Source organism: Mirounga angustirostris, unplaced genomic scaffold (assembly GCF_029215605.1).
Source record: "Mirounga angustirostris isolate CCGP_5_RB_7025 unplaced genomic scaffold, mMirAng1.0.hap1 SCAF_3, whole genome shotgun sequence".
Taxonomy (NCBI): Eukaryota; Metazoa; Chordata; class Mammalia; order Carnivora; family Phocidae; genus Mirounga; species Mirounga angustirostris.
Window position 1 is genome coordinate 190947601 of NW_026991711.1, and position 23723 is coordinate 190971323.

General features: G+C 44.0%; 1 protein-coding gene across 1 annotated transcript in view; it reads right to left on the reverse strand.

Moving 5' to 3' along the window:
* The window catches only part of IQCA1 (IQ motif containing with AAA domain 1), a 122367-nt gene that overhangs the window by 25653 nt on the left and 72991 nt on the right, over nucleotides 1-23723 (reverse strand). Inside the window, exons 9-12 of the mRNA XM_064585845.1 lie at nucleotides 17371-17446; nucleotides 10451-10557; nucleotides 10179-10280; nucleotides 2935-3002 (exon numbers count right to left, since the gene is read on the reverse strand). Of these exons, the coding sequence (XP_064441915.1) occupies nucleotides 2935-3002; nucleotides 10179-10280; nucleotides 10451-10557; nucleotides 17371-17446 (353 nt within the window). The remainder of the gene's footprint in view (nucleotides 1-2934; nucleotides 3003-10178; nucleotides 10281-10450; nucleotides 10558-17370; nucleotides 17447-23723) is intronic.

Genomic DNA, 23723 nt, shown 5'->3' on the forward strand with positions numbered 1-23723 from the left:
AACCAGTTCTTTGTTCTATGATCCAGGTTAGTATGAGCAAGGATATCAGTTATATTTAAGCCAAATACCATTGGGATAAATGTTAATTCAATGACCCCAGTCCTTGATTGACTGGAATTTTATCCTTTCATACATATTTAAGATAGGGTTTAAATTAAAATAATGTTTAAAATTCTGCTGCGAAATAAGAAGGTTTCAATTGTAATGGGATTTGGGATAACAGCATCTGACCTGCAAGGAAGTACCAACTGTAGGTTTTTAGTTAGAATACCGATTTAATATGAACATAGAATATATGCATAAAATATTAACGTAAAATTGAAGAAGATTCTCTAAAACAATCAAAACAAAATACATTAAGAAGCCTGGAACACAAACCTATACTTGGGTCTCTCCAGTGAAACGAGCTTCTGTTAAGGAATAAAACATTTCAACTTTAAAACTACCTTCAGATGATAAAAGTATGGTTTCAGGTTGATAATAACTCGATGAGAGAAAAGGAAGTTGTCTTACAGCGACTTGGTGGAATTAGCCCTAGTCTAGAGACCTAGGGTCTCCAAAATTGAAATTGAAATGAAAAGTCTTCCAGGAATGAGATAACCAGCTGTTTCTGTACATTTGGGCATAGAAGTGAATAAAATAATCCTGGTCTCTCTTCCTTTTGCTAGAGAAGGGCTTGCGGCTCATTTACAACAGTTCATCTGTACAGAGGCATATGCAAGAACATATTCAAAGTCTAATGGGTATTGTTCACCAGCCACGTGTGTGTGTGATCTGTATTGTTAAAGCTGCGTTTTTATTTGGTAATCCCATCTTTACATGCATGAGAATGTGAATGAATAATTTTAATTTAGTGATCGGGTCATATTGGTAGATTTGATTTTAGCTCTGGTTTGTGTCTGGATAAGGCACTTCGCATAATCTTCTTCACCTGCAAGACTGTTCTTGGTTTGGGGACTAATGTGAGAGCAAAGGAGAAAAGTGGGTTTTACAAGCTACTAAAAGACACCTGTGGCTTGTGGCACTGTGTGCATGCATGGGCTGGACCCCCATCTAGGGAAGGGACTGTGCTGCCCCTTGGGTCCCCAGGAGGCATCAGTGTTGGTGCTCGGAGGGATTGGTGACCCAGGAACTGGGCAACTGACTCTCAGGATGCTGACCAAGCCCCTCTTAGGCAGCAGTCAGCCACAGCATCTTGACCCTGAACCTGTCCCCAAACGATGGAGAATCAAGTGAAGAAACCTGCCTTTACAGGAACACTGTAGGAGCCTTTTCTCCACGAGCCAAAGCCCACATGCCCTCTGGCTGTCTTTCCAGAGGCTTCCTGTCAGGGCTCCAGGCATGTGCACTAGCCCTGGAGCACTCTTGTCTCCTATTTCCTTCTGGATGGTTCTAAGCTGGCTTCCTTTCTCATGGATCTGCTCTCAAGCAGAGTTTGGAATGTATCCCTGGTAGCCAGGGGATGACTAGGAAATACTCCCAAACAGGGGAGCAATACGTGGTATCCATTAACAAAACCCATGGGAAGAAAGATATACCTTCAGAATGATTTCTGACATTCACTTATTAGGGATTGTATTTTATTTTATTTTTATTTGCTTATTTAATTGAAGTATAATTGACATACAATGTCCTATTAGTTTCAGATGTGTATCATAGCGATTCAATATTTTTATACATTACAAACTGATCCCCATGGTAAGTCTAGTCCCCGTCTGTCACAATACAGTTATTACAATATTAGTGACTATATTCCCTATGCTGTCTATTACATCCCCATGACTTATTTATTTTATAAGAAGTTTATACCTCTTGATCCCCTTCCCCTATGTCACCTGTCCCACAGGCCTCCCCCAGCTGGTGACCACTAGCTTGTTTCCTGCACCTGTTTTATTTTGTTCATTTTGTTTTTTAGATTCCACTACATTTCTTGAAAATACCTGAAAACCTAAGACCTATTTATTTCCAGCGTTAAAGAACTGAAGGGACGTTTCAGTTTAAAAAATGAGTATTTAAAATGATTCATGAGTATCAAAGTTTGGCCAGTGGAGATCAAGGCAATGGAAATACTCCTCAATGAGGTGAAACCCCATCCTTCTCTTCAATGACCACTTGTGAAGTGCCTCACTGGGCTGGACCCAGGATGGGGCAGAAAATGGGAACAGTCTCTGCCCTCCAAGAGTGTCAGTACTCCCTCAAAAGTTGGATCAGAGGACGCCTGGGTGGCTCAGTCGGTTAAGCGTCTGCCTTCAGCTCAGGTCATGATCCCAGGGTCCTGGGATCGAGTCCCGCATCGGGCTCCCTGCTCCGCGGGGGGCCTGCTTCTTCCTCTGCCTCTGCCTCTCTCTCTCTATCTCTCATGAATAAATAAATAAAATCTTAAAAAAAAAAGTTGGATCAGGATGCTGTTTCTTGAACAATTTCTTAAGAACCCCCCAAATTTTGGGGTGCCTGGGTGGCACAGTCAGTTAAACATCTAACTCTTGATTTTGGCTCAGGTCATGATCTCGGGGTCATGGGATCAAGCCCTGCATCAGGCTCCACACTTGGCAGGGAGTCTGCTTGGGATTCTCTCTTTCTCCCTATGCCCCTCCCTGTGCTTTTACACTCTCTCTCTTCCTCTCAAACAAATAAATAAAATCTTAAAAAAAAGAACCCTACAAATTTTAAAACTTAAAAAAGTTGCATGATCTCAGAGGTGATGCTGGTGTCCGTCCTTTGGCATACACCTTGCAGGCTAGGAGACCACTCTTCACGCAGGACTGAAAAGCAACCCCAGCATTTCCAGGGTGGAGGAGGTGTGGTGGGCAGAGAGGGATGCCTTTCTCAGGCTGGGGCCGCGGATTTTGGTTGTGACCTATACTCTGCTCTGGGCAGGGCGGGGGGGGGATGGTTGGCGCTCAACGTGCAGAACAATGCTAGGGCACACCTCACCTGTCTGCTGTCAGATCTTTGTCCTTCTTCCCTCTTTTCCCTTTTTTGCCTTTCTTCCCTTTCTTTTTCTGGAAAAAATGGAAATAACCAATAATTTAGTAAACACAAGTGAGCAAATTAGCTCTAGAACTTAGGTAGGGCAGGGTCATGGTGGTTTTTGGTCGTGGTGGCAGGGAATGGGATGGAAGTTCCACTGTGGCACACCGGACGTGCAGTTGCTACATTTTCCTGGATGGAGGGCTTGGCCTGGGAAACTGCAGGTTGCTTATGTGGGCATGTCCCTCGGTGGGTAGACAGTGAGGTCACCCTGTGAAGCCTGCAAAGGGCCCGATTGCCAACAGGCTCCGAGCATTCTGGCTCTCTTCTTGTGGGCTCTCATCTACAAAGGGTGAGAGTGCTGCATGCTCGGGTCATCAAGTTGTGCCAGTCTTTGACACCTAATCTCATGCCCTGTTAGCATCCGGCCCCAGATCTGGTTCCCAGAGGGTTCTGCATTCTGATTACTGTGACAGCTGGAGGGACGTGCTTGGAAAATGATCTTTCAAAACAGTGCTGCTGACCGCTTCACTACTCTGTTTAAAGCATCCATTGGTACCTCCCCATTGCACCCAGGATGAAGTTAAAGTTCACCAGCATGGTGGATGGAGTTCTTCCAGCCTGGTGCTCGTCCTCTCCTGGCTCCTAGCTCCTGCTGCTAAGTTCTTTCTCAGACCTCCTCGGGCCACCCATGCTCCCCATCACACAGGCTATCAAGCACTTTTTTACTGTCTCAGCATCTTTCATTCCTCCACATCTATGTCCTCACTCACTATGAATTTTATTGCAGTATAATTTATGCAGAGTGAGTATACCCGTGTCCAGGCAGATTGCCTTAAACACTGCCAGGTTCAACATCTAGAACATCTCCTCATCACCCCTGATCTGTCTCTCATTCTGCTTTCCAGTCTGTGTGTGGCTGTTCTTCTGAGCTCACTGTAGAGTCACACTGCCTGCTGTTGTACATGGAGTTGTACACTGTAAACTCCCTGTGTCTGACTTCCTTCAGCCGTTATTATGATTGCAAGATTCACTGATGTGATTGCACATAGCGATACTTCATGATTTTCAGGTTTTTACACATTAACATGTTTATTTTGAGAAAATGGTAGATTCACATAAAGTTGTAAGAAATAATGCAGAGATCCTGAGCAACTTTTACCAGGTTTCTCTCAATGGTAACATCTTGCAGAACTATCTTACAAGGTCACAACCAAGACACTGGTATTGACACTGGAACAGTCAAGATACAGAACATTTCTGTCTCCACCAGGATCCCTCAGGTGGCCCTTTCCCGACCCACTCACTTCCCTCCCACAGGCACCCCATCTTTAAGCCCCAGAAGCCACGAATCTCTCTTCCATTTCTGTAATTTTGTCCTTTTGAGAATGTTGTATCAACAAAATCAGAGAGTATGTATTTTTTTGCTTTTCACTCATTATAATTCTCAGGAAATTGGGAGAGGTCATTTTACGTATCAGTGGTTGTTCTTTTTTATTGTTGTTTTCAGTTTTGAGTTATTAGGAATTAAGGTATGTGTGTGTGTGCGCACGTGCACGTGAGTCTTTGTTTCTCTGGGATAAATGCCCATGAGTGCAATTGTTGGGGTGTATAGTAGTTGCATATTTGGTTTGCAAAGAAAGTGCCTAATTGCTTTTCAGAGCGCCAATACCATTTCACATTCCTACCAGTAACGTATGAATGATCTAGTTTCTTCCCATTCTCTCCAGCAATTGGTGTTGCTACCCTCATGAGTGTGTGGTAATTTCTCATTGTGATTCTAATGTGCATTTATGGCTAGCGGCATCTTTTCCTGTGCTCATTTGCCCTCTGTATAGCCACACCAGTGAAATGCCTCCTTGTGTCTTTTGCCCATTTTCTAATCGGTTGTTTTTTAACTGCTGAGTTTTGAGAGTTCTTTGTATGCTCTGTGTTACTAGCTCTTCCTCAGATATGTGGTTTGCAAATATTTTCTGCTAGTCTGTAGTTTGTCTTCTCATGCTCTCAACAGAATCTTTCATGGAGGAGAAGTTTCTAACTTTGATCAAGTCCAAATTTTCCTTTTATGAATTCTGCTTTTGGTGTTTATACTAAGAACTCTGCCTAGCCTTATCCCAAAGATGTTCTCCTATATTTTAATAACAGTTTTAAAGTTGCACATTTTCCATTTAAGTGCATCCAGTTTGAGTTAATTTTTGTAAATTTTGTAAAATGTATGAGACGTAGGTGAAGGTTCATTTTTCTGTCTGTGGATATCTAATTGTTCCAGCATCATGTACTGTAAAGGTTATTCTTCCTTACATTTTGTACCTTCGTCAAAAATCAGTCAGGAATATTAGTGTTGGCCTACTTCTGGGTTGTGCGTTCTGTTCTTTTGATCTATGTGTCTATCCCTCTACCAAAATTTAAGTTTAATTCTTTTTTTTTTTTTAAGATTTTATTTATTTATTTGACAGAGAGAGATAGTGAGAGCAGGAACACAAGCAGGGGGTAGTGGGAGAGGGAGAAGCAGGCTTCCCGCCGAGTAGGGAGCCCGATGCGGGACTCGATCCCAGGACCCTGGGATCATGACCTGAGCCGTAGGCAGACGCTTAACGACTGAGCCACCCAGGCGCCCAATTTAAGTTTAATTCTATCATCTTCACATTTGTTTTCTAATTGTGCAATCTGTTCTTTTTTCTTTTCCTTTTCTGTATTCTTTCTAATCAGTCAAGTACTTTTTACTTTCTCACTTTTTGTTCACTATTACTTATTATATGTAGTATCATTTAAAGAATTACAAAATAAATTACTAACTTATTACAAATTACCTTAGGCTAGCATTTTATGGTGTCCTGAACAACACAATAACCTTACAAGTCCGTTTCCCCCTACCTATCTTATTGGTTACTGTTGTCATATATTTTATTTCTACATGTTATAAATACATAAGACTTTGTTACTATTCTTGCCTTAAAAAATAGGATATTCTAAAAGTAGTCTTTTATATTTTTAACAGCTGATCATTCCTTCTTATACTTCTTTGTTTCTATTTGAGATCAATTTCCTTTAGCCTGAAAAATATCTTTTTAGTATTTTCATATTGTGGATCTGCTGCTGCTAAGTTCCCTAAGATTTTGTCTGTCTGGGAACATCTCTATTTCATTCCATTTTTGAAGGATATTTTCACTGGGTCCAGAGTTCTAGGTTGGCAGTTAATTCTTTCCAATCTCTAAAGATGCCATTCATTGCCTTCTGGCTTCATAGTTTCTGTTGAGAAAGTCAGCAGTAATTCTTACTCTTATTTTTGTTTCCTTGAAGGAAATGTGTCTTAAAAACAAAACAAAACAAAACAAACCTATTTTGACTATGATGTGTTGAGATGTGGTTTTCTTTGTGTTCATCCTTGGACCTCACTAAGGCTCCTGAGTTTGTGGCTTCTACGTCTTTCATCTGATTGGGAAACTTCACGGACATTACTTTTTCGTATATTGCTTCTTTCCCATTCTCCTTCTTTTGTGGGGGTTCCAATTACACATATAGTGCAACTATTGACCATGTCTCAAAGGTCTCTTATTCTCCATTCTGTTCTTTATAGTCTTCTTCTTCTTCTGCTTCAGTTTAGTTTTCCTATTGGCTGGTCTTTAAGCTCAACCTGTCTTCTGCTATGTCCATGCTGTTGTTAAACTGGTTCAAGGAGTTCTTAATTTCTGCTACTGCAATTTTCAGTTGTAGAATGTTCATTTGTTTCTTTTAAAATTAGATTCTCAATTTATTTTTAAATATGGCATATATAAGGATATACTTATATATGCTAGCAGTCTGGGAAATGCAAAAAATAGAGTCAGGCAAGAATTTTACCCTCAAGGAGCTTCTTAGCTTCTCCAGGAACTCCTATATCCTTAAAATTTCTGTGATTACAACAGGAGAGGGACTTAGGAAACAGAGGGTCCCTGAGAGGTAGGATCTCACCCAGTGATGTCATCATGGGGATGACAGCACATCCAGACCAATCCAGTCCTGCAGATGTGGAAACTTGCTTTTGTCAGTACCGAAGCTTTGTCTGTCTGGTTCTCTTCTGTACCCTGAATGCCTTGAAATATACCTGGCATATAGTGCTCAATAAATACTTATTGAATGAAAAAAATTAATAAAGATAGTCTGTTCCCCAAGCCTAATTTTGGATCTACAAATTACAGGAGAATGTGGGATAGATGGTAATGTAAGTTGATGATTTTAAAATGAGACACACAATTGCTAAGAGAATCAGACCCTGTAGATTTCCATCTTACAGAAAAATCAACATGAAACTATAATAACTCATTGGAAGTTTGCTTGGTGAATATGGAATCAGCAAGGGAGGTGGCTGGATGCTGTGAATTGCTGCTGATGCTATACTGTGACGTCTTGAGGCACATATTTAGCTTATAGGAATCAATCTGCGTGGGATCTAGATTTGACTAATTTATTTGATAATATGTATTGAGGACTTGCCTTGTGCCAGAAAGGGTTACAATGGTGAACAAGCAAAAAAGACAATCATATAGTTCCTGCACTTACAGTCCTTGAGTAGATTTGGGAAGGAAGATACCAACAAAATGATCTCACTAGTAAATATAACATTAAAGCTCTGATAAAGCACCAGGAAGACCTAGTAGACAGTGCCAAGTGTATGCAGAGAAAGCAGACCTACTATGGATAGCTCAGAAGGCTTCCCTGAGGAAGAAAGGCTTGGACTGAGATCTAAGGGATAAGTAGGAGTTAACAAGGCTAGGGACTGGGGGCATGGGAGCAAAGATACTTCTTGGGCAAGAACAGCATGTGCAAAGGCCCTGTGGTGGGAAGGAGCACAGTGGGTTTGGGGGACAAAGAGGAAGGTTAGGGTGCTGAAGTGCAGCTTGGGGAAAAGGGCACTGGCCAGGTCAGACATGGCCTTGTAAGCCTGGCTGAACATTGCCATCTTTATCTTAGAGGATTAAAATGCCATTGAACAGGTTCAGTATGGAGTGATAAGATCAGATTTGTATTTTGAAAGGAAGATTCAGGCTGCTGTATAATCTCTGATCAAGTCACTTTCTCTAGATGATGATGTAATACTGCCTAACTCTACTCCTCTGAGTCCTTTTTCTCCTTTTCTATGTACGAGGTTACTATTCCCCTTCTGCTAATGGTCTTCCTGAGGGTGGGGTTTGGTATAGTTGATTAAGTTTCAGCTAACGAAGTTAAGACCACATCCAATGTATGTCTCCGAAGTTTACGCCTAAGTCATTGGATTGGAATTTGGGGCACTCAAAACTCCATAGTTACACAATTACCATCAACCTATTGGGATACCCTGAGCACACCCATTGCATGACAAACCAGCTTAATTCCAAGAGGGAAATTCACAGCAACCCCTCCCTGTGACATATCATGAGTCATGACACAGAAATGGCAGACACCAGGCTGTAAGGAATGAGAGGGGCCAGTAGTGTGAGAGGGTGAGGAAGCCCAGTCTGATGTTGGGCCTGCACAATGATACTTGTTGGGTAAAAGGAGAAAGGCTATTTTCAGCCAGAGGGGTACAGCCACTTCCTGCCTTCATTTCCCATTTTGTTTGGCTTGAATTCCATGTTCAATCATCAAAACATCACGTTTTCATGCAGATATGCAAGACATCAATTGGATCAGTGGTGTCATCAATAAGTGCCCTCACCTACTAGTGAGAGAATAACCTATAGATGACCCTCATTAGGCTTCAGGGGTGTATCCTCAAGGAGGGCTATGAAGGACATTCAGGTGTCGAACTGAAAAGTCAGAGTTAAGCTGTGAAACTGTAAACTCAACACAAAATGGATTGGGATAGCGTCATCCTAAAGGGACTGGCTGGACTAGACACTCATGGAGCTGGATGTATGAAAAGCTCTAAGAGTACGTGAATTGCAAGAAGGGTTGATCAGCCACGGAACCCTGAGAAAGCCATCAAAGGGGCAAAGGTTGCCCCCTGCTGACACTGCCAAGGAGGGCAAGTCTGGCCTCTCCCTGGAGGATTCTGGCCCCAGGGGCAGGGCTGGCTGTGGAATGAAAGTGGAAGTAGGGGCCTAGGTTAGGAAAAAGCCAGTTCTTTCCTCTTGCATGTCTCCTTTGCTCCCACGTGACTACCACACCCACAACCCTTCTGACACCAGATGTGCGTGTGTGGGTTTCCTGCACCAAGCAATGCTGGGTGTCCTACAATTTGACTCCATTCTGATACTATCCACTTAGGAATAGCATCAGATCCCACAGGCCGAGGGCTCTGTCCCGCCCACCACGTCAGATGCCAATCGCAAGTCCGTGTTCTCACCTGTGCTTCTGACCTACTGGTTATAAACCTGAGGTTCCCACGACCCCTTCCCTGAGTCCAATTACTTTGTTACAGTGGTTCACAGAACTGAAGGAAACACTTCACGTTCACCAGTTTACTAGAGGATGTGATAAAGGGTACAGACCAACAGCCAGACAAAGTGGTACTTAGGGTGAGTTCTGGGAGGGTCCCGAGTGCAGGAGCTTCTGTCCCTGTGGAGTCGGGGTGGTCACTCTCCTGGTTTGTGCATGTGTTCACCCTCCTGACATTATCGGGATTTCATGGAGGCTTCCTCACGCAGGCACAACCATTGAGCTGTCTCATTAGAACAAATATGCTCCAAGTACTCTCATGACTAAAGGATTTACAAGGGTTTTAGGAGCTCTGTGCCAGGAACTGGAGGCAAAGACCTATATATATTTTCTATTATCTCACAGGGCCCAGTAAATGAACTTTGCATATTGGGATCTAACTGGCTACTCCCAAACACTGTGAGATGGATTGGTGGCAATTTAAAATTCAATTCATCTGATCCTTTATTCACAAAGAACTTGCTCATTGCCACTGGCCTCCCCTACAGATCTCCCTACAGGGAGAGAGGGGCAGCTATTCCAGGCACACCACTGGCTTCCCTGATGCTCCTCATCCTATCTGTGGGGCTTGGGTAATGCAAGTCTGCAGTGAGGAGGGGTGGGGCGGGTTACACTCAGACTGTTGGATGTATCCCATTTATGAGCCCATATCCCTGAGGACTACCTGGTGGAACAAGGCACATCCCCCCAAGGGAGACATTTCCCTGTGCCAGGTATCACACCAGACTCAGCACTGGGCACCTGGGCGGCTCTCCTGCCCGTGGTTCGAGTCTGTATCTGCCTCATCCCTCCCATGCTCGCTTGCTACTCACCATTTTACCTCCTTTCTTCTTTGCTGCTTTGACTGGAGGCTCCTTTTTTCTGTCCACAGCCAGTTTCAAGTTTTTTAGTTCCTGTCTCATTAGCTCATCCACCTAGGCGAGAACAAAACACACCACTTTTGAGTGACTCTGTGAGCCTTGTGTTTTCTTTGTGAAGTTTAAAAATAGCGTAAAATCTGGGTTGGCCATGGATGGGAAATTGTGAAGAAGCCCAATGGCGGCCGCTGATGATTTGTTTTCGTGCAATGTAAGTGCGGTGTTACCTGCACTCTGATCTCCGACTCCAGTTCCTTCCGTTTCTCCTGTTTGATCAGTTCCGGGTCATAGTCCTGGGGGAAATTCCATGACTCGTCTTTATTCTTCCACAGGCCTGGGGTCCGGAAGGATCAAGGAAAGGAAAATGAATTTTTTTTCAACATGAAGATGAACGAAAACAGTTATTGCAATATAAAACACAAGTCTAACGTTCTATTCTATTGCGTGGAATACAAGTTTGAATAAAATAATCAAGAAATTATTGATGGCAGAGTGATGAGACTCATGTGCTTTTTTCCCCCCCAACTTCCCAAATGGGAAAAATGTGCTTGTATAATATCTTTTTTTAGAGAGAGAGATATATAATAATATATAACATATAATATTATATTATTATAGATGAAGAAGAAAACTACTAATGTGAAAACATAAAATAAAAAGTAGGATACAAGTAATATTCTTCTTATGATTATAACCATGTAAAAAACAATACATTAATTGTGGGATTATATAATTAGACAAATGTGGGATGACTATTTTTGTAATATGTTTTATATAACTTTCATTATTCCCATGATTCACTAAAATGTGAAAGATTTTATTGCTAGCTGAACCCATCTGTGATTGACCCCAGCCCCTTGTTAAAAGACAGCCCTGAACATACAAGTACCCATGACTTCCCCCTGACAGCTATATTTTTGAATTACTTTTTGGATGTGTTTGAAATCATACATGTTTTACATTTCCCTTTTGCCTTTCCCTTTTGCCTGGCCCTGGCAGTGAAGAGGGTAGTTAGAGAAACGTGACCTTGGAGGAAATAAGGATAATTTTGTATCACTGGAAAAAATTGAACTAAAGCTCATTTCTCAGAGGGGGAATTCCAAATGTGGGCCAAGGTACAGATTAGCGGGATCCTGGCACTCGGATGTGGGGTGGTGTCCTACGGAAAATGAGACTTGTCAGTCTGGGAAATGAGATCTTTTCCCAGAATCTGTGCTCAGAATGTGATGGAAACTTGCCAGAACTCAACCTGCAACCCCTATGCAAGTTGGCTACTTCACTGGGAGCTCATCCTTAGGACAGTGATGCCCTTCAACTTGGGGAGGCAACGGAGGGCCACAGGGACCAGGCAGAGGCTCCCCACCCCTGTCCAATGTTGGCTACCACTTGGGAAGAAGGGGGGACTGTGCGGGGCTGGTTGGCAGTGAGCATGTGAATGAATGGGCAGAGTTTTCTCAACCATGGCCTCCCTTATGGGCACAGCAGGGGGATCCTGAGACTGGCCAGGAGTGTGTCCCCCTGACGCAGCTGACTGAGAAGGGAGGGACAGTCACAGACACAGACAGAAACATACATCTGGGTGCTGTCGAGAGCAAGGGGTGTCAATCATGAGGACTGAAAGTGGAGAAGGTGTCTGGAGAGACCCCTGGGCAAACAAATGAGAGGGAAGGGTCAAATCTGCAAATCAATCACAGGGGTCTGGGGTCAGCAAAAGAGACCAAGACAAAAGAAGGGACAAGATGTGGTGTGACCCAGGAAAAGCTGCAGATCCAGGAGAGATGGACAGCATAGCAAGGAGATTCTGATGCACAACTCAAACCTGGCCAATGGGCAAAAAATTGCCCCAAGGGTTTTGGCCATCTGATGTCTGCCCAGGGGATGCAGCCCACGGTTGGGGTCAGGTGGACCCCCATCCTACTGTTTCTCGGCTGTTCGTCTTATGGTTTTCATCCTCCTGATTGACAATTCCTACTTCCTGAGGGGCAGGGGGACTCTGCAGGACAGCTGTGCCCAGAGCAGACACCTGTCAGCAAAGTGGAAGTGACGGATGGGTGCCTGAGGGCCGGTGAATGTGTCGTCTCAAGGTGATCGGTCAGGACCCTGTGGACGGGAAAACTACAGGAAGATGGGACGTGGAAATGCAGCTCCAGTTCTCCGAAAGTGTGAGAGCCCCAGGCAGAAGACCTGACAATGCTCCCAGTGGTTGGCATGGAAATTTCCAGAAGTGGAGATGGTGACCAGAAGATGTTGCCCCACACAAGTCAGGCAGGCCCACCTCACTCCCGGTGCATAGTGTGGGGCTGGGTGTTGGCCAGAACAGAGCCCCTCTGGAATCCGGGTCCAGCAAGGGCTCTCAGGCTCCCCCCGCTTCCCATCAGAGGACCGAGGTGGGCGTGGCCAGGTAGGGCTCTGCCATGGTCACAGCCTATGGTGGTGCAAACCTGGGGGGACAGATTTTGGAAACCAAGGATGATGAAAGGACCCCAGTTCTTTTGGGGTGGCTACTGTAGACTTACAAGAAATAGAAAGGAACTAAATCACAAACATGGCACAGTTTTCATAGAGCCGAGTCACCCATGTGTCTTTCCCCATCGGGGTGGCCACGTGACAGGTGGCCCTGCCTCTGGGGCAAAGAAGGGATGATGGGGCCAGGAGTGGGTTTGGCACCTGTCTCCTGGATGCCTGCCTGTCCGTGGATGACCCCAGAGGATGTCATCACCTGACGGGGCAGGTGACCAGCCTGGAATGGAGTTCACATCTCCATGAAGACCAAGAGGGAGAAGACCCAAAAAAGATGGGATGGAGGCCACCCCCACAGGAGTGGGCACACAGGAAATTGCTAGAAAGCTAAGAGCTGAATTTTTATTATTTTAAATAATCAGTTCTGTGACTGAGTACCAGCCAGAGAGGCCTATCCTGTGTTTTACAGTCAGGGAATGAGAAATATTGCATGGCATAAATTGCCTATATCAGCCCGTTGATGTAAAATGTGTTTTAAGTCATTAATTGAATTTATTCTTGGCCCCGAATCCCCCTAGCAGGTAGATTTTGTGGTTGGTCTGTAAGGTGCGTATTCACCCAAGGAAGAGTTAGTTTACACTTCCCTCATTTGAAGGTAACTGTCCTTTCTCAGAGCATTTTCTGAAATGCACATGAACTTAAATTGTGGAAAACTTTAAAATGTATGAAAACTACAACACTTTTCCTTACGTGTTTGAAATTGTAAGCTCTCCCCCTTGAAAATACTATGAAGGGTTTAAACGTGTTAAAAAGTGCTATTTACCAGTAACTCTTGTTTAACAGATGTCCCCCTTACACGATCGTTAAATCTCCAACAGCAAAGCTCACCTGTTTTTATTAAGATATTTTACAGCAAAATAGCTTTGCGGTGGCGAGGAAGCTACTTTGCTTTCTCACTAGACAGACTTGCCAAAATCTGGAAGCCGTGCATTTCCTAAAGAAGGGGACGCAGAATATTGAACAGGAAGGAACACGAGGCGATTATTTATGTAAAAGCACCTCGTAACAAATTCTCATTCTGGAGTTGTAACTGTGTCTCACAAATAAAGCAGTGCTTAGTGTCCTTTGCTGATTTCACCTCGACCGCCCTTTGAATGGTCCTGGTTTTGCGCGGAAATTTTGCTTTTCTCATGACACTTCTGCACGGGGCACCTCTCAATCCCTTCAAGAATTTCATGGACATTTACAAATGCAGGAAGCTTTTCAGGGCCCTCAAAGCACTAACAACTGCCCCAGGAGCTTTCATCCCCAGAGTGTGAAAAGCTGGCCGGGGCAGTTTCTCACGTAGGGGGGTGATTAAAATGCTAATGTCTTTTTTGAAAAGGAAAACCTTTGATTTTTGAGAAAAGAATTCTAGGTTGAAGACATTTAATTTCTTTAAATGACCAGAGACCTGGCAGATAACACAGGAAACGCCACAAACCCAGCTAGGAAAATGGTCCTTCACGCTTCCTGCTCCCAAGTGACCACCGCTTAGGTTCTTTTTTTTTTTTTTTTTTTTTTAGCCTTAATGGAAACAGATATTCTACAAACAGCGTAATGGAAACATATTACACAAACGGTGTGGAAAGCCTCAAGAGCTTTCCTGAGTGGGTCAGCAGGTCACCAGCCTTGGCTTCCCACGAGAACATCAGATTTCCCCAAGTTAATTTTTGTTTTTATCAAAATAATACACGCACATTGTTTTAGACCAAGTCGGAGAATATGGAAAGGATTATGACAAAATACTGTCTAATTCTGCCCTCCAGAGAAACTGTCCAACGACATTCATTCCTGTATTCATTCATTCATTCATTCATTTAAAATTGCGTGGAATAGTTTCAGATTTATCTGCAAATCCGATTTATTCGTAAGTTTAAATCATGAGTTGATGGAGCCTGACTGTGGGCCAGGCACTGCTCTCAGAGTGGGCAGACAGCGGGGGGCCCTGACATCTGGGGTGGGGAAGCAGGGACACCCACATCCCCGTCAGCTGGAGGCCAGTAAAGCCAGGTGGGCACAGGGTGAGGCTGGAGACTGTTACCCCACAAAGGTCTCGGGGAAGGCCTGCAGGGACCAGGACTGCAGGCAAGAGGAATGGACAGTACCAGGTCCCTGAGGTGGGAGTGACTGGCTTGTTGGCGGAAGAGCACAGAGCCCACGAGAGGCGGGTGTGAGGTGGGAGTGAGGTGGGTGTGAGGCGGGAGTGAGGTGGGTGTGAGGCGGGAGTGAGGCAGGAGTGAGGCGGGTGTGAGGCGGGTGTGAGGTGGTCTAGCTTCCTGAGAGCTCTTGGATCTGTGTTTCTGTTGTCATATGCTTGTCATGTGGTCACACTGCTCCTTCTTGATTTATGAGTTTGAGACAGGAGCCCCTGACTCCCTGTTATGGCAGAGGAGGGCTTGGCTGTCTCTCACCGACCTGTCTTTCCCCTTACTCTCTCCTGATAGTTATTTCCGAGGAGAAGGCAGCCAGGCCTTCCACATGCTGAGGAAAACTTGCCCGAGGGAGGACTTCAGCAGAACATGAACTGGCCAATGACCTGATCTGTTCAGAGGTGCAAACAACGACCGTGGAGGTTGGTGACAGATGTGTAGAATATGAACATGAGGGTGGCTGTAAAGAGCAAAAGCAATGGGGCACAAAGTAGCATGTGAACAAGGGCACCTCCTGTTGCAGACACACCTGAGTTCCGGTGGCATCCACTGCACGCCAGTGACCCTGCCTTGGGATGCGTGCGGTTCCTAGCTGGGCCTTGGATGTTGTTGCTGCCAGCCTAATTCGCACAAGCCACTCAGCTTGTGTCCCTGTTCCCACCTCATCCACCTCACCACACCGAGTATGTTGTAGATTGATGGTGCGTGCCGTCTTTGTATCTTCACGGTAGCCTTGCACATTGGACACAGTGGTTGTTGAGTGAATATGTAAGTGAGTGAATGTGTCTGGTTTGTAGTGATTTGAGGGAACATGCACCCCAATGTTTATAGCAGCAATGTCCACAATAGCCAAACTGTGGAAAGAGCCCAGATTCCATTGCCAGTGAATGGGTAAAGAAGATGTGGTGTATATATACAATGGAATATTACTCCGCCATCAAAAGGAATGAGATCTTGCCATTTGCAATAGTGTGGATGGAACTAGAGGGTATTATGCTAAGTGAAATAAGTCAGTTAGAGAAAGACAAATACCATATGATCTCACTCATATGTGGAATTTAAGAAACAAAACAGAGGATCGTAGGGGAAGGGAAAGCAAAATAAAATAAGATGAAACCAGAGAGGGAGGCAAACCATAAGAGCCTCTTAACCATAGGCAATAAACTGAGGGTTGCTGGAGGGGAGGTGGATGAGGGGGTTGGGGGTCACTGGGTGATGGACATGAAGGAGGGCACATGATGGAATGAGCGCTGGGTGTTACACGAAACTGATGAATCACTGACCTCTATCCCTGAAATTAATAATACACTGTATGCTAACTAACTTGAATTTAAATAAAATGTTAAAAAAACCGATTTGACTTCTCAAACTGGAGTGGCAGCATGTGCTCTAATACTACCTGCTGATAGGGGGATAGTTGTGTTTCTTCTCCCGGTTGTTCTGAAGATCAAATGAGACGAGCATGGAAAACACAAAGGCTTGTGTGCCTTGGGTATCTAATAACGTGAGGCTACTGCTTCGACTTCCTTCCTCCCCAATTAAAACAGCTGCCAAATCCTGCTGATGTCCCCTGTCCCCTACCCCCTCGTTCAGCATCGTGTGCAGGGTGGGACCCTCACCACTAGTGGAAAGTGAAAGAAGTTCAGGTGGTGCACAGATGTTTTTATTTTATACAACGAGCATCTCAAACCTGAAATGTCGTTGATATTGCTGCTGAGGATGAGGCTCAATTTATTGGGGATAAAAACCACGAGTCTGTGAAAAAATATGTTAAGTAATTAATAGTACCAGTGCTGTCCAGATAAGACCAGAATTAGGGAGAAAGCACATGCATGACTGACGTTTGGAAATATTCTACTTCACATCCTTGTTGCAGTTTTTAGGAATTACCAAAAAGCACCAATGAGCGGGGTCATCGTGGCAGGTCATCCTGTGTTGGGATTCATCCTGAGGGTGGAGTGGAGCCAAAGGAGCTGGATAATTGTTCCAGTAAATTGTAATAGGAATGTGAGAAAGACCAATTCCTACACTTACAGCTCCCCTCAGATTCTAGCTACTATGCTAATTATGCTGAACAATGGACAAAAGAATTATGTGTCGGTCTGCGGGCATCTGTCTTGGTCTTACAGGATTAAAACATTTTATTGTACATCTGGTATTGATTTTATTAATTTAAACAATCCAGGACAATCCCTTTCATTCCCAGCAAGAGAATGCTCAGGTGAAGTCCTACGGGTTCGAAAACAGAATGGAGGTTTCGATTGTGTTCTCGTACTATTCATACCTGGCTCTTTTTACCGATCCTATGCCTTTAGGCGACTCAAAGGAATTTTAAAATAGAGATGGACAGGAAGTCCGGGCTATGAGCTGCATGTTTTCAGCCTCTCCCGACTGAGCGCCTAATTCTTCCCCACACAGGCTGGGTGCTAGGGCCAGGGGTCATGCTGGGCGGACCGGGTAACTCCCAGTTGCCCCGCATATTCTCCTAAACCAACCTTTGTACACGTTATTTCCTTCCTCCATCATAGAAAGGAAGACACTTGGTGACATTTTCCAGCCCTCATCTTCTTCCTGTTAAAGAAGAATGATACTTCTGTTAATTACAGGGCTACTTTGTCCTGACTAGACAGTACAAGGCACACACATCCTGATGATTGGACTAAGGTAAGGCACACAGGCTCTTTCTTGGTTTATGAGCGAAGGTCCGACCCCTTGCCCACCCACCTGGGCAGTTTCTCTGCTGGCCAGTCTGAGCAGGGCATGTTGCGTCCACCAACCAGGGCATGGATGGTTCTAGAAACTTAGCTCCGCCTGCAGGCTCACTGAGGTGCCCCTGTTTCAGTCACCTCTCCCGGGGTACCCCACGCCCTGAGTTTGGTCCTGTTGTCTGATGTTCTGGTTCCTTCTTTGCTCTGAAAGTTGATTCCCAGCCTGAGTCTTCCCACCTTCCTCCAGCCGCTTATAGGGACATCAAGCTGGCTGCAAAGTAAGGAAAGGCTGGAGGGGAGGTGGAGGTGCCCATCTTGTTTCTCATCAGAATTCCATTTTCCCATCTTCTTTTGTGGAAATTTGCTCTTTGGTCTGAGGTGAGTATGTCCTTTTCTGTGAAGCTGTTCTGGATTCTTCCAGATGAAAAAGACTCTCTCCGTACTGCGTAGGATTTGCTTATAGTTCCTGGCACCCAATTCTGGAGTGGAGTGGGGAAGGGAGTGTGACGTAATAGGAGGGGGTCCCAAAGCCTGGTCAGTGAGAGTCCGAGAATCCCAGCACAGGACAACCGGGGATCCTTCACATGAATGGGCACGTGGCAAAGTGCAAATAGGACCACCTCTGTTACATTTTTAAAGTGTGGGCATTTGGCAAATACCTCTGAACATATAGGTTCAAATGTCAGATTGGTCACTCAGTGGCTTTCAGATAATCTGATTGTTCCCTTAGGGTCTGTGTCTTCCAGGTTGGGGGAGGGGTTACTGTGATTTGAAAGAGGCTGATTATTTTCCACTCAACTAGGAGTGAAATTATACTCCAATTCTAGATCTAGAAGTGAAAATCAACCCAGGAGCTCTCATTACTATTAACCACATTTTTTTAAAAAATGCACCAAAATAATGTGATAGCTCATTGCAAAAAAAAAAAAAAAATTAAGCATCCTCTATTTTCAAACTTGCATTTAGAATGTCACTTTACTTTTCTGCCCACACTTTTCTCTCAGTTCCATTGAGATTAAGAATCAAAGTTATTCATGCCTTTTCGGGATTTAGACCACTGTTCCTTTCTGGAAGCAGTGGTTTTTGAGTGGTTGAGGTAGAAGGAAATGTGAAGAAAACTCACACTCCTTCTTAAGGAATGCATTTTCATGTAAACGTTTACATACAATTTCAGGGAGTCTATCCTTGGGGTCTCTGTTCCTTGAGGTTAAGGATGCCTGTCTCCTCTGGAGCTCGGCAGCTGCTCACTTCCTCTTATCTTCCTCTCTCGTTGCCCTTCAATGAACACAGAATATGCTCAATACGGACGTTTCCAAGATGACATCCTTATTCCTGATAACAGCCTCCGGGAATTCACAACACTCACATCTCCATCTTTGTGAAGTAGTACAGAATTTCGTTTGAAATCCTCTAAAATAATATAAGAACGTGGTTGGCTCAGTGGTTCAGTATGGAGCACCTCCTTGCGCCAGGTGGTTGGAGAAGGGGCGCTGGGGTCACAGAAAGGCTGGGTGGCCCCACAGACAAACAGAAGCTTTTAAAGCTAATGATGCTGTATGTGGGTGCCAGGCTCTTCCCAGGATTTAGCACAAAGTTTGGTGAATATAGAGAAGACTCTTAAGTATTCACATGATCGTGTGTTCCAGACAGGTAAAATCCATTTAAAATAGTTCCAAATGGTTTAACATATGGATTGAAAAATAACAAAGAGGAAAAAGTTGTGAGGATGGATTTCTAGCGCTCCTTTTCTGGCTCCTAAAGCCAACGTGACATCCACACAGCCGACCTGTCAGGTAAATGGTGTAATTTTGATACTGAAAACATATTTGCAAAGATGGCTATTGGTTTTCAGGAATGTCCTCCTGACACTAGCATTCCCTTCCATCACTTATTCTTAACAGGGATCTCCTTACCGCCAATCCTTAACACTTTCAGAGATGGTTTGCAAACCAAAGACCCAAAAGAAAGAACTTTTTTACTGTTGAATTTTGAGAATTCTTTATATATTCTAGATGCACTTTCTTAGCTAGATCTATAGCTTGCAAACATTATCTTGTCTTTTCATCCTCTTCCCAGAGTAAAAATTTTTTACTGTGATGAAGTCCAATTTATCAATCTTTCCTTTTATGGATACTTTTGGTTTCAAGTCTAAGAACTGTGTGCAGAGCCCTAGATCCTGAAGATTTTTCCCCCTCTTTTTACCTAAAGGTTTTACAGTTTTACATGTGAGTCCATGATCCACGTTAAGTTAATTTTTGTATAAGGTACAAGATAGACGTTCCTTTTCTTGTCTAGGGGATGAAAAGCTTAATTCTTGAAAGCCCATCTTTGAATTTTATGTGTTTATGGGCTTTTATGTTTTCCCTTTACTAGCTCTGGTAAAGGTGAAAACCCCTAGACCAATCTCTTTGCTTCTGTTCTTCAGCATCTCAGTATAGGGGATCTCTGGATGGGTCCAGATACAAAACTGAAAAATTTCATGCTTAAAATGTTAAATTGTTTGCAAAGTTTTTTTGATGAAATGATCAAATGAATGTAAGATTACCAGCCACAGTTATTTTATTTTATTTTAATTTTTTTTAGAGAGAGCACACACATTCAAGTTGGGGGGGGGAAGGGGGACAGGGAGAGGGAGAGAGAGGAACTTAAGCAGACTTCCTGCTGAGTGCAGAGCCCGATGTGGGGCTCAATCTTACGACCTTGAGATCATGACCTGAGCTGAAATCAAGAGTCAGATGCCCAACTGACTGAGCCACCCAGGTGCCCCCACAGTTATTTTACTTTACAATGTTGCTGTGCACAATTACAGAGACCCTCTCTTTTCTCATGCCACCCGCCCCACAGTAAATTGGAAATCCGAGCAGGGACACTGAAACCTATAAGTTCTCACTCTTAAACTTCCTTCCATTCACCTCCAGGTTCAAAAGTCTTAAGACTCTACAAAAAAAAAAAAAAGACTCTACAGGGACACTCATTAATCCTCAGAGTCCAGAATAACAAAGTGTCTAAGGGGAGCCCTCTCCTGTTGCACTAGGGTCAGGGGAGAGATGTTTTGGGTACGTCACTCTGAGACACATTTATGCAGATGGAGGTGACCCCAGGAAGGGGTTGAGGTGGGAAGGGAAGCGGTCATAAAAAGGTGACTGTGGGTCTTTGTGAGCTTGGGAAGGGTGTTACTCTACTGCTGATTATGAGCCCAGATCTTTGTACCACCAGCTGGACGTACCTTCCCTTCTTCGTTATTTTCAGAAAAAAATCAACCAGGTCAACGGAACTCACTTGCTCTGATCTCGACCCTGTGAATGACGTTTGGCTTTAAATGCATCCTCCCAGGTGCATGGATGCAAACTTCTGAGGGGCTCTGACTCCTGGCCCACACTTGTCCTTGGGTGGGACCTGGGCTTGCACTGACCCTTCCTCCTGTCTCGTGGTGCTCCCAGCCTGGACCGAAGTATCTCCCTGTCTCAGTCACTTCCTCACCCACAGGCCATCCCAACCACGGCCACAAACCACAAACCACAAACCTTAGATTACAACTCACACAGCTCAAGTCTGCTCAGGTCACTACCCCCAGGATGACTCTCGTCTTCTCCAGAAGGTTCTGCCCCATGCATGGCTGCTCCAAGCTTTCCCAGCCTCACATCAGACACCCTCCCTGGTGTCTGTTGTCCCTGCTCTGAAGTTGTCCTCTGGTTCTCGGGCTTAGCGATTGCCTGGAATCCTGCCTGGAGTCCCTGGTCCCCATCCAGTCTTCTGATCCACGCACCACCAAACCCCTGTCAACAGCCCCTCTGTGGCCACTTATGCTCATCTGTAGCCATCTCGTGGACTGACGAAGCTTGTGCTCCTGTGATATTTTGACAAGAGTCTATTTTCCATTTATGGAGGTGAGTGGAAATATTCAGACTATCCTCAGTTTTTTGTTTTTAATATGAGGTCTTTCCCAAGTGTTCTGACTATATATGGACTAGCAATCGAGAAATGACCAAGTTTATAAAAATACCTGAAGGATAATCCCAGAGCTGTGCCATTGTGAAACAACGTTAGGGGTGAGTCAGTTATGTAAGCTAAACAAAACTAGTTTCTTCTCTCCCCTGCCTTACCCTTTAACCAGGATGAATAATAGATGCCTTTTTCTACAGGTCAAAATATCAATTCTCATACAAAGATTTGATAGCTTGTCTCAGGAATGCTTCTAGAAGCCTTGGGATTGATTCTAGAATAAGACTTTTAAAAAGGTAATCTGACCTCAAAGATGAGTAGCAATATAATATAAATATATCAATTTCAATAGCGAGTACCATTTATGATCATGTTGTCACTGTGTAGACCTGTACTTTTCATGAAAAAATTCAGTTCTAAGTAACTCTGAAGGATTTTGCCCTTCCTTTGCAACTACTTCATAAGTACTGATATACTCAAACTTTCTTTTTGTCCCAAACTGTTCATCATTAAATGACTCCTTAATAGCTAGTTAATAAAATACCTTCACTCAATAAAGACCAGATTGTATAGCTGATAATTTAAGATTTTTTATGGAACAAGCTTCATTAACAGTGAATTTTTAATTCGCAAGTGTCAAACTCCCTAATGCATATTTAGAGGAAGAGAATGCTTAGAATAAAATTGAAATTCTTCCAATTGTCCTTATTCTTAGGCACGGCTTCAAAATTATCTTGCAGAATGAGAGGAGGTCTTTAAAAATTAACTACCAAGTAAGCTCTCTTCTTATTTTTTTCAGCAACAAGTTAGAAGTTTTGGGGCACAAGCAGAGCAGTAGGGCAACTGGTGGCCTTGTGGGTTGGGTTCCCTGGAAACATTTAGATGGAGGCCATGCAGGTGGTTTACTGGGAACACCACCCACAAGGATGGAGGGAGAGAAGCAGCACTGGACAGAGAAGCTAATGTAACTGAGCTGTGATGCAATTGGATGTGAGCTGTCAGCTGACCCCACAGAGAGCCCAGGAGCTAGGAGAACCCTTCAGAAATGTCCCAGTGAGGGGGCTGGGTCTGTGTACCTGAACATGGCTCTCCCTGAATGCAGCTGCCTGGGGTGGGTGGTGGGACTTTGCATGGAGCAGCTCCTTTAGACCCGGAATAATTCCAAGGTGGGAATTAGGTGAGGGGTCAACACAACATACCGGGTAGCTGGGGACTGAGCTGGGGACTACAGTGGAATGGGTTGTGCCCAGAGTGAGCAGGAAGAGATTTCTCTTCTTTTGTTCACAGCAATGAAACATGGTTAAGGAGAAGGACAAAGACAGATGGGGGGGGGGGGGTGCAGTTGGAAGATTTCTGCTGATCATTGTGTGGGAGATGAGCCTTGAAAAAGGGGCAATTGCCTCCAGCTGGGTGGCTGCAATCATGCAAGGGATTTTTAATAAAATGTTGGCTTTCATCACAAAATGTCGGCTTTCATAAATACAAATGTTGCATTTATGTGGAGTTTGGGTATTTTTTAAAATTTAAATTCAATTAGCCAACCTATAGTATATCATGTTTCAGATATAGAGTTCAATAGTTCATCACTTGCATATAACACCCAGTGCTCATCACATCACATGCCCTCCTTAAAGTCCATCACCCAGTGACCCCATCCCCCCACCCACCTCCCCTCCAGCAACCCTGAGTTTGTTTCCTAGAGTTAAGAATCTCTCATGGTTTTTCTCCTTCTCTGTTGATTTCCCATTCAGTTTTCCCTCCCTTCCTCTATGATCCTCTGTGCTGTTTCTTATTTTCCACATATAAGTGAAACCACATGATAATTGTCTTTCTCTGATTGACTTATTTCGCTTAGCATGATACCCTCTAGTTCCATCCACATCGATGTAAATGGTAAGTATTCATCCTTTCTGATGGCTGAGTAATAGTCCATTGTATATATATACCACATCTTCTTTATCCATTCATCTATCGATGGACAAGAGACTCATTTTAGACCCAAAGACACCTCCAGATTGAAAGTGAGGGGGTGGAGAACCATTTATCATGTTAATGAACATCAAAAGAAAGCTGGGGTAACAACCCTTATATCAGAAAATTAGATTTTAAACCAAAGACTTTAGTAAGGGATGAAGAGGGACACTATATCATACTTAAAGGGTCTATCCAACAAGATCTAACAATTATAAATATTTATG